Here is a 23,810-nt window from a genome sequence, read left to right as displayed (position 1 = left end):
CACTAGGCTGGATTCCCCACCCTTGGATGCTGCCTGAACTGCTGTGCTCTTCCAACACCACTAATCCAGAATCTGGTTTCCAGCATCTGCAGTGATTGTTTTTACCTCTGGATTCCCCACCGATCTGTGATGGTTATCTTAGCAGTGTGGGTGGGACCTGCCTTTGGACAGAAATCTGACTGAGAAGGAGTTGTATGTTTGTACTCACGTTTGTGTTCGAGTGTTTGATGCTCCTTTAGTGTGGCGACATTTTCCAAGTGCACGTTAACTCATGCAGTTCTAGTCACACGTTATTACCAATAACTCCAGCTGTACACTGATCTACACAGAATGATCCACAGAGCACAATGGTCTCTGTGCTCAATAGATAATGAGCACTAACAGCAGAATATTTGCAAAAAGGTAAGGCATATTTTCTTTCTGTTTTTGGAGCTGCATAATTTTAAGTAGCAGCAAAAGAAGGAATGAGTTACAAATGAACAAGCATCTTTAAAGCGTTGTCTGGAAAAATGATCATTACAGTAGTCCCATAAGTGGGGTAGTTCTGAATTTGGAGCAAAATTGCAATTGGATTCTCCTGCCCGACCGTAGCTTTCAGTGAACTTTTCATTTGTTATATCAATTTATGGAGCAGGAATCCAATGTTTCCTAACGGACCACAGGGCTTCCGTGCGCATTTGAACAATGATTGACTTTATAAGCCATTTTCTAAATAATCATCCTAAATACGAAGCTAAACGGGTGGTACAGATTTTGATTTGATGCAATAGTACACGATGGGTGACAGAGAATGGGCAGCCCGTTTGTAGTCAATGGAAAAACAAGTCGGCAAGGATGTCATGCCGGCGGCTGGATTAATTTTGTCCATTTTACGCAAATGCATATTGTCAAGCTCCAACCCAGCATCTGACTTGAGCCGAGCAAACCCTCAATGGATTGGAACTGCCTGGAGTAGATTTCAAATGCTTGAAATTGCAGGCAGTGGAGCTCAATCAATAATAATCGGTTACAGTGACTGGTGTTACTTAAACCTCATATTATACATGACACGGATACTTGATTTAGTTCCTCAATATTGTTATCAGTCTTGTGATTTCCATGCATTTGATACCTGGTTAAACAGAGGCTGTCACGCCTGCATAAAGCAGACGAGATACTCGTAACCTGAGTAGCCAGAAGGGGCGTCAGTGTTTGGGAGCGGCTCTGCTATTAAATAGACTGAGTCAATTTACAGATTTAAAACATCTGAGACTTGCAGAAGGTGAGTGACAATCCTTCTGGACTGCATTATCTACAAATACTTCAGTGAGTCAGGCATATAGATTGTACCGCAAACTGGACCACATATTAGATTGGAGATCTTTTGAGTTGTTATGAAAGGAAATCAGTACATCCTTTCCTTAGAGACAGTAATGTGATTGCTATTGGTATACATAGGTAAAAACAATGACTGCAGATGCTGAAAATCAAATACTGGATTAGTGGTGCTGGAAGAGCACAGCAGTTCAGGCAGCATCCAACGAGCAGCGAAATCAACGTTTCGGGCAAAAGCCCTTCATCAGGAATAAAGGCAGTGAGCCTGAAGCATGGAGAGATAAGCTAGAGGAGGGTGAGAGTGGGGAGAGAGTAGCATAGAGTACAATGGGTGAGTGGGGGAGGAGATGAAGGTGATAGGTCAGGGAGGAGAGGGTGGAGTGAATAGGTGGAAAAGAAGATAGGCAGGTCGGACAAGTCAAGGAGACAGTAACTGAGCTGGAAGTTTGAAACTAGGATGAGGTGGGGGAAGGGGAAATGAGGAAGCTGTTGAAGTCCACATTGATGCCCTGGGGTTGAAGTGTTCCGAGGCGGAAAGTTTCACCTGCACATCCACCAATATCATTTATTGTATCCGTTGCTCCCGATGTGGTCTCCTCTACATTGGGGAGACTGGGCGCCTCCTAGCAGAGCGCTTTAGGGAACATCTCCGAGACACCCGCACCAATCAACCAAACCGCCCCGTGGCCCAACATTTCAACTCCCCCTCCCACTCTGCCGAGGACATGGAGGTCCTGGGCCTCCTTCACCGCCGCTCCCTCACCACCCGACGCCTGGAGGAAGAACGCCTCATCTTCCGCCTCGGAACACTTCAACCCCAGGGCATCAATGTGGACTTCAACAGCTTCCTCATTTCCCCTTCCCCCACCTCATCCTAGTTTCAAACTTGCAGCTCAGTTACTGTCTCCTTGACTTGTCCGACCTGCCTATCTTCTTTTCCACCTATTCACTCCACCCTCTCCTCCTTGACCTATCACCTTCATCTCCTCCCCCACTCACCCATTGTACTCTATGCTACTCTCTCCCCACCCCCACCCTCCTCTAGCTTATTCTCCATGCTTCAGGCTCACTGCCTTTATTCCTGATGAAGGGCTTTTGCCCGAAACGTCGATTTTACTGCTCGTTGGATGCTGCCTGAACTGCTGTGCTCTTCCAGCACCACTAATCCAGTATTGGTATACATAGTAAGGTAAAAGCATCTGGATGGAGTCATGCTGGCTGATTCAGTCCTATGTATTTGCCTGTGTAAGGACATTTATAGGGTTTAACTGTTCCCACCATATAGTGTAACTGCGTCCAGGAGCAGCGCTCCAAAAGCTAGTGCTTCCAAATAAACCCGTTGGACCATAACCTGGTGTTGTGTGATTTTTAACTTTGTCCACCCCAGTCCAACACTGGCGTCTCCAAATCCTGGAGATGTGTGAGTTAGGAATATGAGTATTAGGAGATCAGGAGGAGTCTCTGTGGTCTCTCTGCCATTTCACGTGCCATGGTCAGATTGTTTCCATTTAATTGTCTATCATCCAGAATTAAGCATGGTGTCTCTGGATTTCATTAGTACATTTGCCTTTTACAGTCTAGTTATAAATTTTGTATGTTATTTCTTTTGTTTTCAGTTGGATTTGACATTTATGGCTGAGAAAGGAACTCTCTTCCTCAAATTGCAATTGACATCCGATTCCAAATTAGTAATGTTGCATCGGCTATGCTGAAAGAGACATTTTTAAAATCATTCATAGATGTGTGCATTATTGGTTGGTTCTGAACTTTTTGCCCATCACTAGTTACTTTTGAGAAGTTGAGTGAGCTGCCTCCTTGATCTGCTTCAGTCCATGTGGTGTAGGTACAACCACAGCACTGTGAGGGATGGAGGTGTAGGAATTGAACAGCAATGCTGAAGGAGTAGTGATATATTTCTAGGTCAGGATGATAAGTGGCTTGGAGAGGAACTTGCAAAAGGTGGTATTGCTCTTCTCCTTGCAAATGGTCGAGGTCATGTCTTTGGAAAGTGTTTTTGAAGGAGCCTTGGTAAATTTCTGCAATGCCTGTTGAGAATGGTACACACCTCTGCTATTGTGTGTTGATATGGAGAGAATGAATGTTTGTGCATCTGGTTCCACCATGGGGCTGCTTGGTCCTGGAGAGTATCAAGCTATTGCATGTTGTTGGACTTGAACTCATTCAGGCAAGTGGGGAGTATTCCATTACAATCTTGACTTCTAGCTTGTAGATGGCGAACAGGCTTTGGGAAATCAGGAAGTGAGTTATCTGCTGCAGGATTCCAAGACCCTGACCTGCTCTCATAGCCATTATATTTATATTGTGAGTACAGTGAATTTTGCTGGTCAATGGAATGCCCCACAATACATGAATAAAGTGGAAGGAATGAAGCTTTTTCCTAAAATGGAGGGGTCAATTACAAGGGGAGTCAAGTTAAAGGTGCAAAGGGGGGGTGTTTGAAAGTGATGTGTGAGACTTGTTTTTAGCACAAAGGGTGGTGAGTGTCTGGACTGCACTGCCAGAGGAGATGGTGAAAGCAGACACATTGAAGCATTCAACAAGCATCTGGATGATTACATCAATGGAAAGGCAGTAGACAGATATGGATCCTGTAAGTGAAGACAGTTTTAATATGGAAGGGCAAAATGTGTTGGCGCAGACTTGGAGGGCCTGTTCTAGTTCTTTGATGTTGAGAGTGTGCTGGATTTGTGATTGGATGCTGGACTAGGATACAACAGGATGACTGGTTTGGCCATGCGATTGAATGCTGTTGATGACATGACTGGATCTGAGGTTGACATGACTTAATGCTGGGTTGGGGTTTTGTTTTGTAAAGTATAATGGTGAGATGTATGCAGGTGGATGCAGTCCCATCTCGACATTATCATCCTATCTTACAGATGGAATATGTTTCTTTCAGAATGGCCTCCCTGTGGTGCCTGAGCATGGTCTTCCCAGGATTTCTCATGTCTTGGACCAGTGGTGTTCATACAGGTAAGAGGCTGAGATTTGATTCTTGTAATGTCACAGAGTAGCAGAGAGATCCTGACGTCTCCTACATTTAAGGGGGATGATGGCAACAAACTTCATCATGAGCAGCAGATTGTGTAGTGTCGTGAGCCAGCATGCCCATTCAAATTGGTAGATAATGGTGTGGATTTGAATTACTGCTCATAATCATGTACTCTAAGATCCACAGACTTCGCTTTAAATGACCTGTTCATAGAACACTGTCTGCAACAGGGAAAAACTGAAAATTTAAGAAGACAATCTTTAGCAATGAAAAATACTCGTGTAAATGGTAAAATATTTAAGACCTGTTAAGAAAAGTATGGCAACAGGGGAGTTGGCAACTCTCTCAAATAATGACTTCAATACAGTCTGTCTTAAAAGGCCATGGTCTGTGGGAGTGGTCGCCTTTCAGAGTTCATGAAGAAGTAAAGAGTTATTAGAGGCTCAGTGAAAATGTCTTAATAGCCTTGCTGAGACAGGGACACTTTAGAATGGCACAGTAATTCACACTGGAAAAGTGAGAAGTTAAAAAGATCACCAACTGCTCAGATTGAGCAGTCTCTCCACAGGGAGTGGGTACTACAAGGAATGGCTACAAAAATCAATGCAAAGTATTATTAGAATAATAGAATACCTACAGTGTGGAAACAGCCCATTCAGCACATTGAGTCCACATGAACCCTCTGAACAGCATCCCATCCAGACCCAGGTCCAGGCCTCAGCATATCCCAATAACCTTGCAGTTCCTACGGTTAATCTACCTAACCTGCACAATTTTGGATTGATTAGATTAGATTCTCTACAGTGTGGAAACAGGCCCTTCGGCCCAACCAGTCCACACCAACCCAGACCCATTTCCCTCTGACTAATGCACCTCACACTACGGGCAATTTAGCATGGCCAATTCACCTCACTTACACACCTTTGGACATGGGAGGAAACTGGAGCAGCCAGAGGAAACCCATGCAGACACGGGGAGAATGTGCAAACTCTACACAGACAGTCACCCGACGCTGGAATTGAGCCCAGCTCCTGGTGCTGTGAGGCAGCAGTGCTAACCACTGAGCCACAGTGCAACAGCTGTGGTCACAGTCCTGGGGACATCATGAACCCAGTAATGATTATTATATCAGGCAGAGTGAAAGTCTGAGCAGGACTGATCTAACAATGACTGAAAATCTGGGATTCTTTTATCAGACCCCAGAAAAGATGGAGATCCATCATAAGAAATGCAATAAAGTTGTGAATTATTTCTTTAAATTGTAAGGAGTGGGAGTCATTCAGGATCCAAGACCAAGCTCATTTTGGGTAAGTGGTTGAACACCACATCCACAGTCCTACTTCATTCAGACAGAGCCAAGATGGTGAGACAGAACAGATGTATGCTTGTTGTCACACAAAAGCAAATTCCTACCTATCCAAACAATCATCTACACAACCAACATGTTGCATTAATTCATTGATCCAATTGACAACCTGACTGATGAACTGAATCTTTCGCAAAATCCCATCCTGCCCTACAGACTCTAATTAGCCACCCATAGGATACAAACTCCTTCACACACCCACACTGCCTCCAAAGGAGAAGATTACCTATTTTGGTGCACTTGTAAATTCATCACTGTGGCTTCACATACAAAACAATTGGGGAAAAAGACAAGGACCTAATAGGAGAAAATATAGTTAATGGTTACAACATGTAGTTTAAAGTTGTGATTTTTTTTTTCTAATCTTCACAATTATAGAAACAGGAATCAGAGATATGTTTGGGAGTGGCAGGATGGTGGTGGTAGTAGAGAGGTCAGTGGAGGAGGTGTAGTTTAATGGGTAAAATTGGATATTAGGTTATTAATGGGTTAATTTGAATCATGCATCATGGAAAATGGTGCAATATCACATTTTTTTAAAAAATTCATTTGTGAGACATGAACATCCCCAGAGGCCTTGGAAAGGTGGTGGTGAGCTGCCTTTTAGCTACAGTCCATGTGCTGGAGGTTGATACACAGTTCTGCCATAGGGTGGTATCTAGGTTTCTGACCCAATGATACTGAAGGAGTGGCAAAATACTTCCAAGTCAGGTTGGTGAGTGGCTTGGAGGAGAACTTGCAATGGGATATATGTGGAGTCTCTTCCAGAGAGTTGTTTAATTGGCAACCACCGTTCATAACTGGATGTGGCAGGACTGCAGAAATTAAATCTAATCATTCATGATGGGATTGCTTAGTTCCAGCTATCACTTGCTGCTAATGCTGTTTGGCATGCAGGTAATCTTATTTTGTAGCTTCAAGTTGACACCACAGTTAGAGGTATGCCTGGTGCTGCTCTAACGCACTCTCTATTGAACCAGAATTGATCCCCTGGCTGAGTGGGAATGGTTGAGTTGAGGTTTTGCTAGGCGATGAGGCCAATGTGCTGGAGTACTATTCTACTGCTGTTGATGGCCCAGAGTGCTGCATGGATGCTCAGTCTTGAGTTGTGAGGTCAGTTCAAAGTCTGTCCTATTTAGCACAGTGATGGTATCACACAGCATAATAGAGGGCATTCTCAATGTGAAGGCAGGACCTCATCACCACAAGGACTGTGCAGTGGTCAATCTTACTGATACTGTCATGGACAAATGCACCTGCAGCAAACAGAATGGTACGGATGAGATCAAATAAGTTTTTTCCTCTAGTTGGTTCTCCCACCATCTGTGGCAGGCTCTGTCCAGCAACTATGTATTTTAGGATCCAACCAGCTCAATCAACAGTGCTGCTGCCGAGCCACCCTTAGTGGTGGACATTGGAATACAATTTACATCCATTCTACCGCCTGCTTTCTCCAAATGTTGCTCAATGTGGAGAAATACTAATTCATCAGCTGAGAGAGGACAGCATGTGTTAATCAGCAGGAGGTTTCCTTGCCCAAGTTTAGCCTGAAGCTATGAGACTTCATGGGGTCCAGAGTCAATGTTGATGACTCCCAGGGCAACTTCCAGCCAACTATATACCACTGTATTGCCACCTCTCCTGGGTCTGTCCTGCCAGTGTGGCAGGACATTTCCAGGAATGATGGCGGTGATGTCTGCAAGGTATGATTCCATAAATATGACTATGTTAGGATGCATCTTGACTACTCTGTGTGACAGCTCTCCTAATTTTGGCATTAGCTCCCACGTATTAGTAAGGAGTTCTTTCCAGGGTCGCCAGGACTGTGTTATCTGGCATTCGATTATCCAGCATTCGATTAACCAAACAAAATATTCCCCACCCGTGTCCTTCAGATGGTCAGGGGTCCTCTGTGGTTGTGCCTGCCTCTGCTACCTCCTCTGGCGGCTTGTTCTGTTGATGCAACATCCTCTGTTCCCCTCTCACCTTGGACCTTTGCTCTCCAACCTTGGAATGGTGGCCTTGGCTCTTCATTCTGTTCATGCCCCTCATGATTTTGTGGACCTCTGTGGGGTTGCCCCTCATCCTCCAGTGCTTCGGTGGGGAAGGTTCTGCCTGTTCGGCCTCTCCCTGTGGTTCAGAGCCTCTGGGCCTGGCAGCATCCTTGCTGGTTTTTTGTGCACCCACTCAGGTTTTGCAGCATCCTTCCCTTGGAATTGCAGGCAGGGCTGTGTGTGATATTCTGGGGTTGGCCTCGCCAGTGTCCTGTGCACCATGGCTGGCATCCCGGCTCTGGTCCTTGGTGGCATGCCGGACACCCTCTTCACCCCTGTTGGCCTGTGGCTCTGCTTTCAGGGAGCTGTGCATCTGCGCCCCGGGTCTCTTTGTTCGGCGGTGGGGGGGGTCCTGCCCTGTTTGCCTTTCTGGGATACGGAGCCTCACTTTTTATCTATGCTAACATGGTGCCACTGTTTAAGAACGGTAGTAAGGACAAGCCAGGGAACCATAGACCAGTGAGCCTGACATTGATGGTGGGCAAGTTGTTGGAGGGAATCCTAGGGGACGGGATGTAAATGTATTTGGAAAGGCAAGGACTGATTCGGGATAGTCAGCATGGCTTTGTGCGTGGGAAATCATATCTCACAATATTGACTGAGTTTTTTGAAGAAGTAACAAAGAGGATTGATGAGGGCAGAACGCTAGATGTGAACAATATGGACTTCAGTAAGGCGTTCAACAAGGTTCCCATGGAAGACTGATTAGCATGGTTAAGTCTCATGGAATACAGGGAGAACTAGCCATTTGGATACAGAACTGGCTCAATGGTAGAAGACAGAGGGTGGTGGTGGAGGGTTGTTTTTCAGACTGGAGGCCTGTGACCAGTGGAGTGCCACAAGGATCGGTGCTGAGTCCTCTACTTTTTGTCATTTACATAAATGATTTGGATGCGAGCATAAGAGGTACAATTAATAAGTTTGCAGATGACACCAAAATTGGAGGTGTAGTGGATAGCGAAGAAGGTTACCCCAGACTACAATGGGCTCTTGATGGGCCAATGGGTTCAGAAGTGGCAGATGGAGTTTAATTTCGATAAATGTGAGCTGCTGCATTTTGGGAAAGCAAATCACAGCAGGACTTATACACTTAATGGTAAGATCCTTGGGAGTGTTGCTGAACAAAGAGACCTTGGAGTGCAGGTTCATAGCTCTTTGAAAGTGGAGTCGCAGGTAGATAGGATAGTGAAGGCGGCGTTTGGTATGCTTTCCTTTATTGGTCAGAGTATTGAGTACAGGAGTTGGGAGGTCATGTTGTGGCTGTACAGGACATTGGTTAGGCCACTGTTGGAATGTTGCGTGCGATTCTGGTCTCGTTCCTATTGGAAAGATTTTGTGAAACTTGAAAGGGTTCAGAAAAGATTTATAAGGATGTTGCCAGGGTTGGAGGATTGGAGCTATAAGGAGAGGCTGAACAATCTGGGTCTTTTTTCCCTGGAGCGTCGGAGGCTAAGGGGTGACCTTACAGAGGTTTACAAAATTATGAGGGGTATGGATAGGATAAATAGGCAAAGTCTTTTCCCTGGGTCGGGGAGTCCAGAACTAGAGGGCATAGATTTAGGGTGAGAGGAGAAAGAAATTAAAAGAGACCTAAGTGTCAACTTTTCACACAGAGGGTGGTATGTGTGTGGAATGAGCTGCAAGGCTGGTACAACTGCAGTATTTAAAAAGCATTTGGATGCTTATATGAGTAGGAAGGATTTAGAGGGATATGGGCCGTGTGATTGCAGGTGGGACTAGATTGGTTTGGGTTATCTGATCGGCATGGACGGGTTGGACCGATGGGTCTGTTTCCATGCTGTACATCTCTATGAGTCTATGACTCTATGGTCTCCATCTGCCATTCCTCGGTCATTGACCCATTTGACCAGGGTCCAGTCATGCATGGGATATTCTTCATTGTCCACTGCATCATTGGTTTTAGTACCATCTCAGGCTTGCTAACCATGCCTGCTGCACTTAGGTCAAAACCATTTGTACAGGGGGGTGGGGGGGTGGGGGGTGGTGGGCCTGGCACCAGTCTTTGCGGCGCGCTGCTGGTTGCAGGCCTCCAGGCCGGGAGTTGACCTCTGCCACCACCTCTGTCTCCGCCTTCAGGCTGGTTCTGTGTTTATTTGTCTGGCTCCGCCTGGGTTCCGTGTGATCGCACCTTGCTAACCAGTCTACCATGTGGAACCTTGTCAGCACAGAATTGCTTGAAAGTTCCCAAACTTGACACTTAGCCATTTTTGGTAAAGTTCAGCCCTTTGTTTTCAAAACCTCTCCATGACTTCACTTGTTTCTACTCTGTATCTTCCTCCACCCCCACAACACTGAGATGTATGTACTCAAATTTGGAATTTATTGTCCCGATTTTAATCCCATCACTGGTGGTGGATGGGCTAGTTGCCCATCTCGATTATTCCCTCCGTACATTGCCATGTCCTTTTCTACCTATAGGATACTCCTTAAGAACTAACTTTTAGACTAAAAATTTGGGCATTTGGTCAAAAATCTGGTTATGTGGCATAATCACACATTATAAAAACAGGCAAAGTCACTGTCATAGGGCTGTTCTTTCATTTGAGAGAGACAACTAGTGGTGGTTTCTCCTTGAGAGGAGAGGGGTTGAGAAGGACAATCCTTCATAGCATTATGTTCCTTTGAAGTGCTACGGCTATCTCCTACAGTAAAGATGATACACAAGATGTTTCTGCAGACTGTGCTGAATATGCAAAATGGAACTTTATAGAACTATTGCCTTTAATTGCAAAGTAAAGTCTATATAAAGTTGAAGCATATGACTTAAAGTAACTTCCATTAAAACACTTAGTTGTAACTTGGAATAATAATGCTTAACCCACCATCCACTCCCTGGTTATCATGATATTTTACACATAAAAGAAATGAAATTGAAGATAATGGAATGAATTTGACACCACCACATTTATCCTAGTTAATTTTCCTGAATTCTTGTAACTTTTTCCCTTTCATTCACTTTTGCTAATACCTCAGTGATCAGTTGGGGCAATGGGCAGAGGAGTGACAGATGGAGTTTCATTAGGATGGATTTGGGTGCTGTATTTTGGGGGCACGGATAGGGCTAGGACTTGTACACTTGGTGGGAGGGTCCTGGGGAGTGATGCTGGGTGGGGAGACTTTGGGGTGCAGGTTCTTGGTTCCTTGGGGGTGGGGTCATAGGTGGATAGGGTGGTGGGGAGGGTGTTTGGTGTGCTTTCCTTAGTTGGTCAGTGCATTTGGTGTAGGAGTTGGGAGGTCATGTTACAGCTGTGTGGAGGCTTGGTTGGGCCACTTTTGGAATATTGTGCATAATTCTGGCCTTCCTCCTATCGGAGGGATGTCATGAGACATGAGAGGGTTCAGAGGACATTTACAGGGATGTGGTCAGGGTTGGACGATTTGGGCTGTGGGTGGGGGGGTGGGGGGAGCGTGGGTTCTGAATGGGCTGGAGCTGTTTTCCCTGCAGGGTTAGAGGCTGAGGGATGACTTTGTGGAGGTTTGTGGAATTGTTGGGGGCATGGATGGGGTGGATGGAAGGGTCTTTTCCATGGTGTTGGGGTTCTGGAACTGGAGGGTGTGCAAAAAATTTAAAAGAGACCTAAGGGGCAACATTTTCATGCAGAGGGTGGTGCATGTGTGTGGTAGGCTGCAGGGGAGATGGTAGTGGCTGGTACAATTGTGGCATTTGGGGGGCATCTGGATGGGTGTGTGAGTTGGGGGCTTTGGAAGGATGTGGGCCAGGTTCTGGCAGGTGGGTTATGCTGGAATGTCTAGTTGGCATGGACGAGTTGGACCAAAAGGTCTGTTTCTGTGTTGTATATTGGAGAAAGGCCAATTTTATCGGTATTAGGCAAGACCTGTCAAAAGCTGATTGGGGGCAGATTTTTGCAGGTGAAGGGATGGCTGGAAAACAGGAAGTCTTTCAAAACTGAGATAACGAGAGCCCAGAGACAGTATATTCCTGTTAGGGTGAAACGAATGGCTGGTAGGTGTAGGGAATGCTGAATGGCTCAAGAAATTAAGGTTTTGAAAAAGAAAAAGAGGGAAACTATGGCAGGATAGACCGAATAAATCCTAAGAAGAGTGTAAAGGCAGTGAGAGTATACTTAAGAGGGAAGTCAGGAGGGCAAAAAGGGGACATGAGATAACTTTGGCAAATAGGGTTAAGGATAATCCAAAGGGTTTTTATAAATACATTAAGGACAAAAGGGTAATGAGGGAGAGGCCCAGCTTATGTGTGGAACCACAAGAGATGGGGAGATACTAAATGAATATTTTGCATCTATCCTAACTGTGGAGAAGGACATGGAAAATATAGAAAGTGGGGAAATAGATGGTGACATCTTGAAAAATCTCCATATTACAGAAGAGGAGGAGCTGGATGTCTTGAAATGCATAACAGTGGTTAAATCCCCAGGACCTGATCATGTGTACCCTAGAACTCTGCAGGAAGCTAGATAAATGATTGCTGGGCCCTTTGCTGAGATATTTGTATCATCAATAGTCATGGGTGAAGTGCCAGAAGACTGGAGGTTGACTAACTTGATGCCACTATTTAAGAAAAGTGGTAAGGACAAACCAGGGAACTTTCGACCGGTGAGCCTAACATTAGTGGTGGGCAAGTTGTTGGAGGGAATCCTGAGGGATGGGATTTACATCTTTTTTGAAAGGCAAGCTCTGCTTAAGGATTAAAATGGCTTTGTGCATGGGGAATCATATCTCACAAACTTGATTGAGTTTTTTGAAGAAGTAACAAAAAGGATTGAGGGCAGAGCAGTGGCCATGATCTATATGGACTTCAGTAAGGCATTCGACAAGGTTCCTCATGGGAGACTGGTTGGTGGGGTTGGATCTCCTGGAGTGCAGGGGGACCTGGCCATTTGAATGAAGAGCTGGCTTGCGAATGGAGGATGGAGGGTGGTGGTGGAGGGTTGCTATTTGGACTGGGGGCCTATGGCCAATGGTGTATCATGGGGATTGGTGAAGGATCCACTAACTTTTGTTATTTTGTCTGAATGATTTGGATGTGAACTTGGGAGGTATGGTTGGCAGGTTTGTGGATGGGGCTGGGGCTGGGGGTATAGTGGATAGGGGGACGGTTGCCTCGGGTTGCTTTGGGATTTTGATCAGATGGGCCAATGGGCTGAGGAGTGGCAGATGGAGTTTAATTTAGATGGGTGTGAGGTGCTGCCTTTTGGTTGGGGGAGGGGAATGGAAGCAGATCAACGTGGGACTTATATACTTGGTGATGTGGTCCTGGGGAGTGTTGCTGAGTGGGGGGGGGGGGGGGGGGTCTTGGGGTGCAGGTTCATAGTTTTTTGGAGATGGAGTCACAGGCGAATGGTGTAGTTGGGAGGACTTTTGGTGTGCTTTCCTTTGTTGGTCAGAAAATAGAGTGTATGAGTTGGGGGTTCATGTTCTGGCTGTACAGGTTGTTGGGTGGATTAATTTTGGAGTATCGCATGCAATTCTGTTCTCCTTCCTGTCAGAAGGATATTGTGAGGCTTGAGGGGGTTCAGAGGGTATTTACAGGGATGTTGCTAGGGTTGGATGGTTTGGGTTGTTGGGGGGGGGGGTGCTGCTGAGTGGACTGGGGCTGCTTTTCCTCTACAATTGGGGGCTGAGGGGTGACCTTGTAGAGGTTTGTGGAATCGTGGGGGGACATGGGGTGGACAGACAAGGTCTTTTCCCTAGGGTGAGGAGTATGGAACTGGAGGGTGAGGGTTTGCCGTGAGAGGGGAAAGATATAAAAGGGACTTAAGAGTGCGGTGTGTGTGTGCAGCGGGCTATATGGGGGTGGTGGTAGAGACTGGTGCAGTTGCGGCATTGGGGGGCATCTGGATAGGTGTGTGAGTTTAGGGCAAGGGGTTGGAGGGATGTGAGCCGTGTGCTGGCAGGTGGGGCTGGGTGAGGTTAGGATATCTGGTCGACATGGACAAGTTGGACCAAAGGATCTGTTTCCGTGCTGTACATCCCTATGACTCTGACTGTTTTAGCTGCTGCCTTTTCCTGTGGCTAGGTCAATGCTAAGGTGGTCTATCCAGTTTAATTTCTTTGTTGCGACTTTGTAATGATTGATACAACCGAATGGCTTGTTTGGCCATTTCAAAGGGTGGTTGAGAGTCAACCACATTGCTGTCTGGAGTCATAAGTAGGCCAGACCAAGTGAGGATAGCAGATTTCTTTCCCTGAAGAATATTACTGAGTCAGATGGCTTTTTCTGACAATTGACAATATGGTCATCAGTAGACTTTTAGTTTCAGATTTCTTTTATTGAATTCAAATTCCATCATCTGCCATTGCTTAGAACATGAGCTGAGTTTCTGGATGGAATTATATATAATAATTCTACTCGGCCATTACTCTCCCTTCTATTTGGCCTATTGTACCACCTCATTGAAGATGTAAACACAAAAATATAGGCCAGTTAGCTTAATAGCATGAATCATATTGAAAATATGTGAAACTATTAGTAAAGTTGTCTTCAAATATCTTAGCTCAGATATATTCAAGATAATCAGGCAGGGTCAACATAGTTTTGTGAAAGGGAAATCATGTTTGAATAATTTATTAGAACTCTTTGAACTCCAATAGTCAGAGGGAAACAAACTTGTAAGGAGATCTCAGCTATCTGTCAGAATAATAGGGTGGTTATGGTAGGGGATTTTAACTTTCCAAACATCGACTGGGACTGCCATAGTGTTAAAGGTTTAGATGGAGAGGAATTTGTTAAGTGTGTACAAGACAATTTTCTGATTCAGTATGTGGATGTACCTCCTAGAGAAGGTGCAAAACTTGACCTATCTTGGGAAATAAGGCAGGGTAGGTGACTGAGGTGTCAGTGGGGGAGCACTTTGGGGCCAGCGACCATAATTCTATTCGTTTTAACATAGTGATGGAAGAGGATAGACCAGATCCTCTAAATTGAAGTTCTAAATTGGATAAAGGCCAATTTTGATGGTATTAGGCAAGAACTTTCAAAATTTGATTGGAGGCAGATGTTCGCAGGTAAAGGGATGGGTGGAAAATGGGAAGTCTTCAGAAATGAGATAACAAGAATCCAGAGAAAGTATATTCCTGTCAGGGTGAAAGGGAAGGCTGGTAGGTAATGGGAATGCCGGATTACTAAAGAAATTGAGGGTTTGGTTAAGAAAAAGAAGGAAGCATATTTCAGGTATAGACAGGATAGATCAAGTGAATCCTTAGAAGAGTATAAAGAAAGTAGGAGTATACTTAAGAGGGAAATCAGGAGGGCAAAAAGGGGACATGAGATAGCTTTGGCAAATAGAATTAAGGAGAATCCAAAGGGGTTTTACAAACATATTAAGGACAAGAGGGTAACTCGGGAGAGAATAGGGCCTCTCAAAGATCAGCGAGGCGGCCTTTGTGTGGAGCCACAGAAAATGGGGGAGATACTAAATGAATATTTTGCATCAGTATTTACTGTGGAAAAGGATATGGAAGATATAGACTGTAGGGAAATAAATGGTGACATCCTGCAAAATGTCCAGATTATAGAAGGTATAAAAGAGACCTAAGGGGCAACTTTTTCACGCAGAGGGTGGTATGTGTATGGAATGAGTTGCCAGAGGATGTGGTGGAGGCTGGTACAATTGCAACATTTAAGAGGCATTTGGATGGGTATATGAATAGGAAGGGTTTGGAGGGATATTGGCCGGGTACTGGCAAGTGGGACTAGATTGGGTTGGGATATCTGGTCGGCATGGACAGGTTGGACCGAAGGGTCTGTTTCCATGTTGTACATCTCTATGACTCTAAAAAACATTAACTGTAGATAAAAGGGAGCCAGCAGATGTAATGTGCGGAGATTTCCAAAAGGCTTTTGATAAGGTGCCACATCAAAGTTTATCGAAGAGAATAAAATATCATTGTGTAGGGAATAACATATTGGCATGGAGGGGAGATTGGCTAGCTAACAGAAAGCAGAGCATATACATCATTGGAGCATTTTATTGTTGGCAAGAGATAGACTGCCACAGGGATCAGTATGGAGGATTCAATTTTTTACAATTAATATAAATTATTTGGATGAAGGGACTGAAGATACTGTTGCCAAATTTGCTGATGCACAAGGGGAGAGAGGAAAATTAAGTTGTGGAGCGAGCACATGGACACTACAAAAGTTTTGATGGTTGGTACTAGTCTGGCAAATAGGATACAATGGATACAATGCCAATTTTGGCAGAAAATAAAAGAAGCATATTATCTGAATGTTGAGAGATTGTAGAGCTCTAGGATTTTTTATTCATTTGTGGGACTTCGGTGTCACTGGCTGGTCAGCACTAATAGCCCATCCCTATTTTCCCTTGTGAAGGTGGTGGTGAGCTGCTGTCTTGAATTGCTGCAGTCCACCTGCTGTGGGTTGACCCACAATGACAGGAAGGAGGGAATTCCAGGATTTTGACCCAACGACTGTGAAGGAACACCGGTATATTTCCAAGTCAGGGTGCGAGCGGCTTGAAGAGGAACTTGCAGATGCTGGTGTTCCCAAATACCTGCTGCCCTTGTCCTCCTAGACGGAAGTGGCCATGGGTTTGGAAGGCACTGACAAAGGATCTTTAATGAATTTCTGCATCTTGTAGATAGTACACACTGCTGCTACTGAGCACCGGTGGTGGAGGGAGTGGATGTTTGTAGATATGAATGCCTTATTAGCAAAATGTTGTTCTGAAGGAACAGAGAGTAACTAGTAAAGCAAATAGAATATTATAGTTTATTGTGAGGGGCATTGAATAAAAAGCTAAGGAGGTTATGCTTTGCATTCATAGGGTGCTGGTGAGACTATATTTAGAATGCATTGTACAGTCTTGGTCTCTCTATTTAAGGAAGGATATAAATGCATTGGAGGCAGGTTAGAGAAGGTTTACTAGGCTAATAGCTGGAATAGTCATGTTTTCTTTTGAGGAAAGGCTGGACAGCCTCAGCATTTTGATAGTTGGAGTTTAGAGGAAGAAACAAATTTGTTGAAGCATAAAAAATCCTAAGTGGATTTGACAGAGCGGATGTGGAAAGGATGTTTCCTCATGTGGGAGAAACTAGAATGAGGGGTCACTGTTCAATAATGTGGGTTACCAATTTAAAACAATAAGGAGAATTTTTTATTTCCCTCAACTGGTTATGAGTCCTTGGGACTTTTGTCCTTAAAGGGCACCGATGGAGGAATTTAAAATATTTTTAAAGCAGCAGTAGATCACTTGATAATCAAAGGAATGCAAGGTTATCGGGGTAGGCACGAAGGTGGAGTTGAGGTTAAAGTCAGATCAGTCTTGATCATTTTGGTTGGTAGAGCAGTTTGTATGGGCTGACTGGCCTACGCCTGCTTCATATGTTCACATCTTCCATCTAGTCACTGTAAAAGACAGAAGGATTGTATGGTTTTCTTTGTAAACAATAGTCACAACATTAGGGAAAATCATGTGGTCTGTATTCCAAAAATAATTTCCTCCTGTCCTCAGATCTAGGAACAACCACACTGGTCGTCCCTGGTGTACAGTTGGTAACAATTCCAGCGCTTGCTCTACAAGGGGTTTAACTTCTGGGGTTCCAGACTTGCCACGCCCAGTTGGCAGATGCTAGGGAACAATTCTTGTTTCAGCCTGAAGGTTGCATCCTACTCCACCTTCAAGGAACTGTGAACTTCATCAAATTGTTCTGGTTTTCTCCATGGCTCCAGTTTATAATCATCTGATATTGGAGCCTTTAGGTGATCAGGTTTCTCAACTGACTGTATGATTGAAGCTGCTAGTATTCCTCTTGTGTGTCCAGATCCAGAGAAAACCCTGGTCAGCCAGTTTGTATCCAGCTCAGTAGAGGAGGCTGTCAAATTGGTGGACAAAGCATATAAAAGGACCAGAGATGGGTGAGTAATTGTCTCAGTAACACTGGCCTGAGACTGGAACTAGTTACATGATGTGATCTAATTTTAATATTTAAACATGTTTGTTATATCCAATGCTAACTCTTAGGCTTCGAATTGAGGATTAAGAATCTGTTGGCATTGTTTTTTTTAAAGATGTATACTGCTATAAAGGAATAGTGTTTAGATGTGTTTCAATGTTTTGACACCTATTTTACTGTTTGATTTTAGTCTGAGTTTTCTGTCTCATTTCAACAATGGTTATAATGAGCATGGATAAGGAAGGGAACTGCAGACTGGAAAGGATTGAATGGATAATTTGGTCCGGAAGGTCAGGCAGGGTTTACAAAGAACCTTCATCTGTAAATTCAACTGTCAGGAACTATATACAAACCATTGTTAAAAAACCTGAAACGTCCTTACAGTGGGAAATGGATTTGCCAACAATGTAACTATTCCTGGCTCTGCATTAACCCCAATTTTCAAAAAATGAAATCTCAACAAAACGTCCAAAAATCTTATGGAGTGTAATGTGATGGATATGGATAAGATGCGTTCTCTGACCACTGAATTGAGAACCATAAAACATAGGAGCAGAAGTTAGGTCATTTAGCCCATTGAGTATGCTCCACCATTCCATCATGGCTGATAGGTTTCTCAACCCCATTCTCCCGCTTTCTTCCCGTATCGCTTGATCCTCTTGATACTCAAGAACCTATCTATCTCAGTCTTAAATATACTCAATGACCTGACCTCCACAGCCTTCTGTAGCAATGAATTCCATAGATTTACTACTCTCTGGCTGAAGACATTTCCCCTTATGTCCATTCTAAAAGGTCTTTCCTTTACTCTAAGGCTATGCCCTCAGGTCCTAGTCTCTCCTACTAATGGAAACCTCTTTCCAACATGTACTGTATGCAAGCCACTCATTAGTCTGTGTGTTTCAATTAGATCCCCCTATATCCTTCTGAACACCATCGAGTATAGATCTAGAGTCCTCATATGTTCCTCATATGTTCAGCTTTTCATTCCTGGGACCATTCTCATACACCTCCTCTGAACCTGCTGCAGGGCCAGCACATCCTTCATGAAATATGGGGCCCAAAACTGCACACATTACTCCAAATGTGGTCTGGCCAGAACCATATAGAGCCTCAGAATTACATCCTTGCATTTATATTCAAGTCCTCTCAAAATAAATGAACAAAAAAGTAGTGATGAAAATCTTAGAATCGCTGGATCAATTTGATACTTTTTGGACAAAGAAGGACTGAATGGATGTATTAATGGATCAAAGAATCTTCCTCATCTTTAATTATGAAGTAATTGTCATTTGTTATCTGTTAACTGACTTCTGTAATGGTGTCTTAGTTATTTACACTCTTATGGACCACCTTGGTGACTGATAAATGATGCTTCATATTTGTTGCCTTCTTCATTTCAGCCACAAACTGAAGATTGCTAAAAGGACTTTTACCTCAGCTGACCTCCTTGCCTACTTCAAGCAGCCCAGGGCAGAAACCAGAATGGCAGTGAGGTCTGCAGAGTATTTGGAAAATGCACTGACTCTCATCCAGAGTAACGTCTACAAACGCTCGCTGAATGCAACAGGTCAGTTTGGAAAGAGGCTCTGGATGTAAGCTTGTGTGCATGATTCCTCAGTGTGACATTATGGGCAGCCATTCTTTTCCTCATCATCTGTTGGATAAGAGTAGGTAGAGCCAGTCATATTTATAAATATCTTCCGCCCAAAGTTTCCCTGTTCCTTACCATGGCTTTTATTTGTTTGCAAAACTACAAAAGTTTTCTTACCAGAGACAAGATAAACTGAACCCGGCTTGACTGAAATGTTTTCGACTGGAACAATCTATTCATGAACTAATGGAGCATAGATCATAAGGACTGCTGTCAGAAAATGAATTTCCCATTTGCATAAATAAAATTATATATTACGTGAACAATATTGACATAGGGTAGAGTAGTCATATTCAGTTTGGCCTTTGTCTTACCTCAGCCAAGAGAACATGAGTTAGAGCAGTCATATTCAATTTGATCTTTGTTTTAGCCCAGTGAATAGAACCTTACCAGAGATTGCAATGTTCTCACAAATGTGTATATCATACAGATCTTTTAACACAGGCTGACGTGGACATCATCTTGCGGAACACAGGTTGTTCAGCTAGTTTCCTGCCCATAGAATGTGAGGACAATTGTTGGTCAAACCGGTACAGGACCATCACTTCCAATTGCAACAACAGGTAGGTTCTGATAAGTCTGATGAGGATTACATTCAAGATGAATTCCAAGTCAATTACTCAAGCACAAGCTTGAGGTAATCCATCAGAACTGCAATGAAATGTGTTATTATTGAAGCGAAAATCCTACCGTTTGAATTATTTTCAGAACCAAATCAGTAGACATCCACCATTAAAGTGATAAAATACAGCATTTGATTTAACTATATTCACCATGCAATATCCACCTGGACCACATAACCACCAGACACTTAGCAACACCTCTGTATGGCTGAAGACAAAAAAGGCTATCTAATTAAACTTTTTTTATTCACTTGTGGGACCTGGGTATCGCTGGCTGCCCAACATTTATTGCCTGTCTATAGTTGTCCTTGAAAAGGTGGTGGTGAGCTGCCTAAGACCCTTTGAATATTTAAAAAATGTTAGGAACCTAATGAGTCTGAATCAAAGTTTAATACAAAAATACACAATTGTTCTTCTATTAACAATGTGTGAGCGGCTTGACATGTTGTAAATCCTTTCTTAAAGTCTTCTACTCCAGTAAATGTCTTATTCAGAATCTCCAAAATTTCAAGTGGAGTGAAGTCATCTTTATATTTTTATCAAATCATTGTTGCTATATGGGCATCATTGCCTGACCAACATTATGGTTACCTATCACTGACAGAGGGCAGTTAAGGGTCAACTACAATGTTGTGGATCTGAGTCATATATAGACAAAGTCAGGTAAGAACGAAGATTTGCTTCCCTAAAGAACATGAATGAACCAACTATAGCTGCATGCTCATCATTAGATTCTTTGATTCCAGATTTTTATGGAATTTAATTTCAGTGCTTGGATTTGAACTTGGGGCACCAGCGCATTATTTGTCCAGTGATTGTTGTTTTCAAATCTTTTACCACTTAATTTATATTGATATAACAGATTTTTATGTATTATCTACATTTTATGTATTATGTTTTATAATTTTTGAAATTGTACATAGATTTCCAAATCTTGGAGACATGAGTTAGTGTAGGAAAACGGCATTGAGGTACAACAGCGTTTCAGTGGAGGCTTGAGGTGCTGAGTGGCTGACTCCAGTTGTTTATCCCAATATATCATTTGCAGATGATACTAATCTAGGAAAATCTTTGGAATTAAAATAATTCATCTCAGAAACTTCCAAATGACATAGACAAAATACTTAAGTGTGCAGAACAGTATCAAATAAAATTTAATGCAGATAAGAGTAAAATACTGCACATGAGTGAAATGTACTCCATAATTGTGTTGCAGTAGCCTAGGGTGAAACTTAAAATGTGCAAAGAATCCTTCCGATAATGTGATGACCAGAAGTGCAATCTGTATGCCAAGTATGGCCCACTTGGTGTTTTATGCAGTTCTGGCAAAATTTCCTTGCTCTTCCATTCTAGGCCATGTGTCTAATTTGCCTTCCCTACTTTATAAACAGCCTGCTATCTTCAGGAATTATAGACAGTGTTACAACACAGCAGTGAACCTCTCTATTAATTAAATTAAATGCCAAGAAAAGCTCACCTCACCTCATAATATGAGTAACAGACTTCTCTCAAATTCCACTATTTAAAGAAAATAATATCAATTTATTCTTTCACTCTAAAAGTGAACACTCAACAGCAACTATTCATAACTCCAAACCCCCCTTTCTCTTAACTGCTTATTACCTGCCTCCAACTCTACAACAATATACTATTCCAATAAACGCTTATTAAAATTATATCAACTTAATTTTAAAACCATACTGTTGTCCTTGGCTGTTGTCCTCAGTATCTGTCTTCTTCCAGCTGTAGATCTCCCTGGGTTGTCTTCTTTCTTTTTACTGTGAAGATTTTTGATATATAAAGGTACTTTTGATAAAGAGTGTTTCAATGTATTGGGTCTCTTTTTGTCTTGATGGCAGTTGTTCTGTTTGATTTTCAAAATGCCTGCTTTATTACATCCCGAACGTCGGATCATCTCATTTGTTTAGTTTTGGCAAAACAATAAATTCAAACTCGATTGGGTTTTAGTATCCTGAGGCATAGTTTAAACTGATTCGTCACATTCAAATTGTTGTCAAAACAGTAAACACCTCAGATATCTATTTCACACCCAAATGTTGCATATTTTCAATTTTCCAGTACATTCTGAGACTGTTCTTGTAAGCTCTCAGTGCAGAACAGTATTCACTTTCTCTTAAAGGTAGAATACATGCCTTCACCTTCATAACAATAGACACATAATGGTCCCTCTGACCTCAGCACTTCCCAGAGTCCTATGATTCACAGTATAATCCCTTGACTTGTTCATACATCCCCCACCTGTGCCTTACTTCATAACTTGTCCATGTTGAATTCTATTTGCTGATGCTCTGCCCAACTGACCAGTCTGTTGTTCTCCTCAAAGAGTCGTAGAGTCCTAGAGATGTACAGCACTGAAACAGACCCTTCAGTCCAACTCATTCATGCTGACTATATTTCCTAAATTAATATAATCCCTTTTCCCAGCACTTGGCCCATATTCCTCTAAACCCTTCCCATTCATATACCCATCCAGATGCCTTTAAAATGTTGTAATTGTACCAGCCTCCACCACTTCCTCTGGCAGCTCATTCTGTACACGGCCACTGCGTGAAAAAGTTGCCGCTCAGGTCCCTTTTTATATTTTTCCCCTCTCACCCTAAACCAATGCTCGCTAGTTTTGGACTCCCTTACCCTGGGAAAATGACCTTGGTTATTCACCCTTTGTATACCCCTCATGATTTTATAAACCTCTATAAGGTCACCCCTCAGCTTATCATGCTTCAGGGAAAACAGCCCCACCCTATTCAACCCCTCTCAAAGCTCAAGAACTTGAACCCTGGCAGCATCCTTGTAAATATTTTCTGCACCCTATCAAGTTTAACAACACTTTTTCTATAGCAGAGAGACCAGAAATGAACTCAGTATTTCAAAAGCCTAACCAATGTCCTCTACAGCTGCAACATGACCTCGCAACTCCTATAGTCAATGCACTGACCAATAAAGGCAAGTGTACCAAACACCTCCTTCACTATCCTGTCTACCTGCGTCTCCACCTTCAAGGAACTATGAACCTACACCCCAAGGTCTCTTCATTCAGCAACATTTCCCAAGACCTTACCATTAAGAGTATAGGTCCTACCCTGATTTGCCTTTCCAAAATGCAGCACCTCACATTTATCTAAATTAAACTCCACTGCCGCTCCTTAGCCCTTTGGTCCAACTGATCAAGGTCCCATTATCCTGAAGTAACCTTCACTGTCCACTATGCCACCAATTTTGGTGCAATCTGCAAACATACTAACCATTCCTCCTATATCTATATCCAAATAATTTACGTAAATGGCAAAAAGCAGTTGACCCAGCAAAAGTCCTTGCAGCACATTTCAGGTCAGAGGCCTTCAGTCTGAAAAACAACCCTCCACCACCACCTCTGTCTCCTACCTTAAAGCCAATTTTGTATCCAAATGGTTAGCTCCGCCTCTTTCTCCTGTAGCTTATAGCTATCCTCCTCATTATTGACTAGTCTACAAAATTTTGTCACCTGCAAACTTCATCATACCTCCTACATTTAAATCCAAATCATTAATGTACACACGAAGGATCCCAGTACTAAGCCCTGTAGAAATTCATGGGAAACAGATAGCCAGTCACAGAAACATTCCTCAACCATCACCTTCTGCTTCCACCTCTCTGCCAATTCCGGATCCAATATGCCACTTTCCCTCGAATCCCACAGGCTTTTAACTTCTTGGCAAGTCTACCATGGGGGGCTATATTAAAAACTTGCAAAAGTCCATGTAGACCACATCAAATATATTAACAACATCAACATTCTTGGCTACCTTCTCAAAATAATTGATCAAATACATCAAATATGACTGTTCATTTCAAGAGTCCATGCTGACTA

The 23,810-nt window shown here is 43.2% G+C and overlaps 1 protein-coding gene across 2 annotated transcripts in view; it reads left to right on the top strand.

Moving 5' to 3' along the window:
- The first annotated feature begins 282 nt into the window (after positions 1-282).
- LOC140491401 (eosinophil peroxidase-like) overlaps positions 283-23,810 on the top strand; it is a 47,335-nt gene continuing 23,807 nt past the window's right edge. The window contains exons 1-5 of one of the 2 annotated variants that reach the window (XM_072589521.1): positions 283-402; positions 4,235-4,308; positions 17,534-17,627; positions 19,069-19,235; positions 19,750-19,882. In XM_072589521.1, coding sequence (XP_072445622.1) covers positions 371-402; positions 4,235-4,308; positions 17,534-17,627; positions 19,069-19,235; positions 19,750-19,882 — 500 coding nt within the window. In that variant the 5' untranslated portion in view covers positions 283-370. Of the gene's footprint in view, positions 403-4,234; positions 4,309-17,533; positions 17,628-19,068; positions 19,236-19,749; positions 19,883-23,810 lie in introns of those variants that run through there. The other variant, XM_072589522.1, reaches the window with a different exon arrangement.

Source organism: Chiloscyllium punctatum, chromosome 19 (assembly GCF_047496795.1).
Source record: "Chiloscyllium punctatum isolate Juve2018m chromosome 19, sChiPun1.3, whole genome shotgun sequence".
Lineage (NCBI taxonomy): Eukaryota > Metazoa > Chordata > Chondrichthyes > Orectolobiformes > Hemiscylliidae > Chiloscyllium > Chiloscyllium punctatum.
Note: the sequence above shows the minus strand (reverse complement) of the source record. Positions and strands in the feature narration are given on the sequence as shown.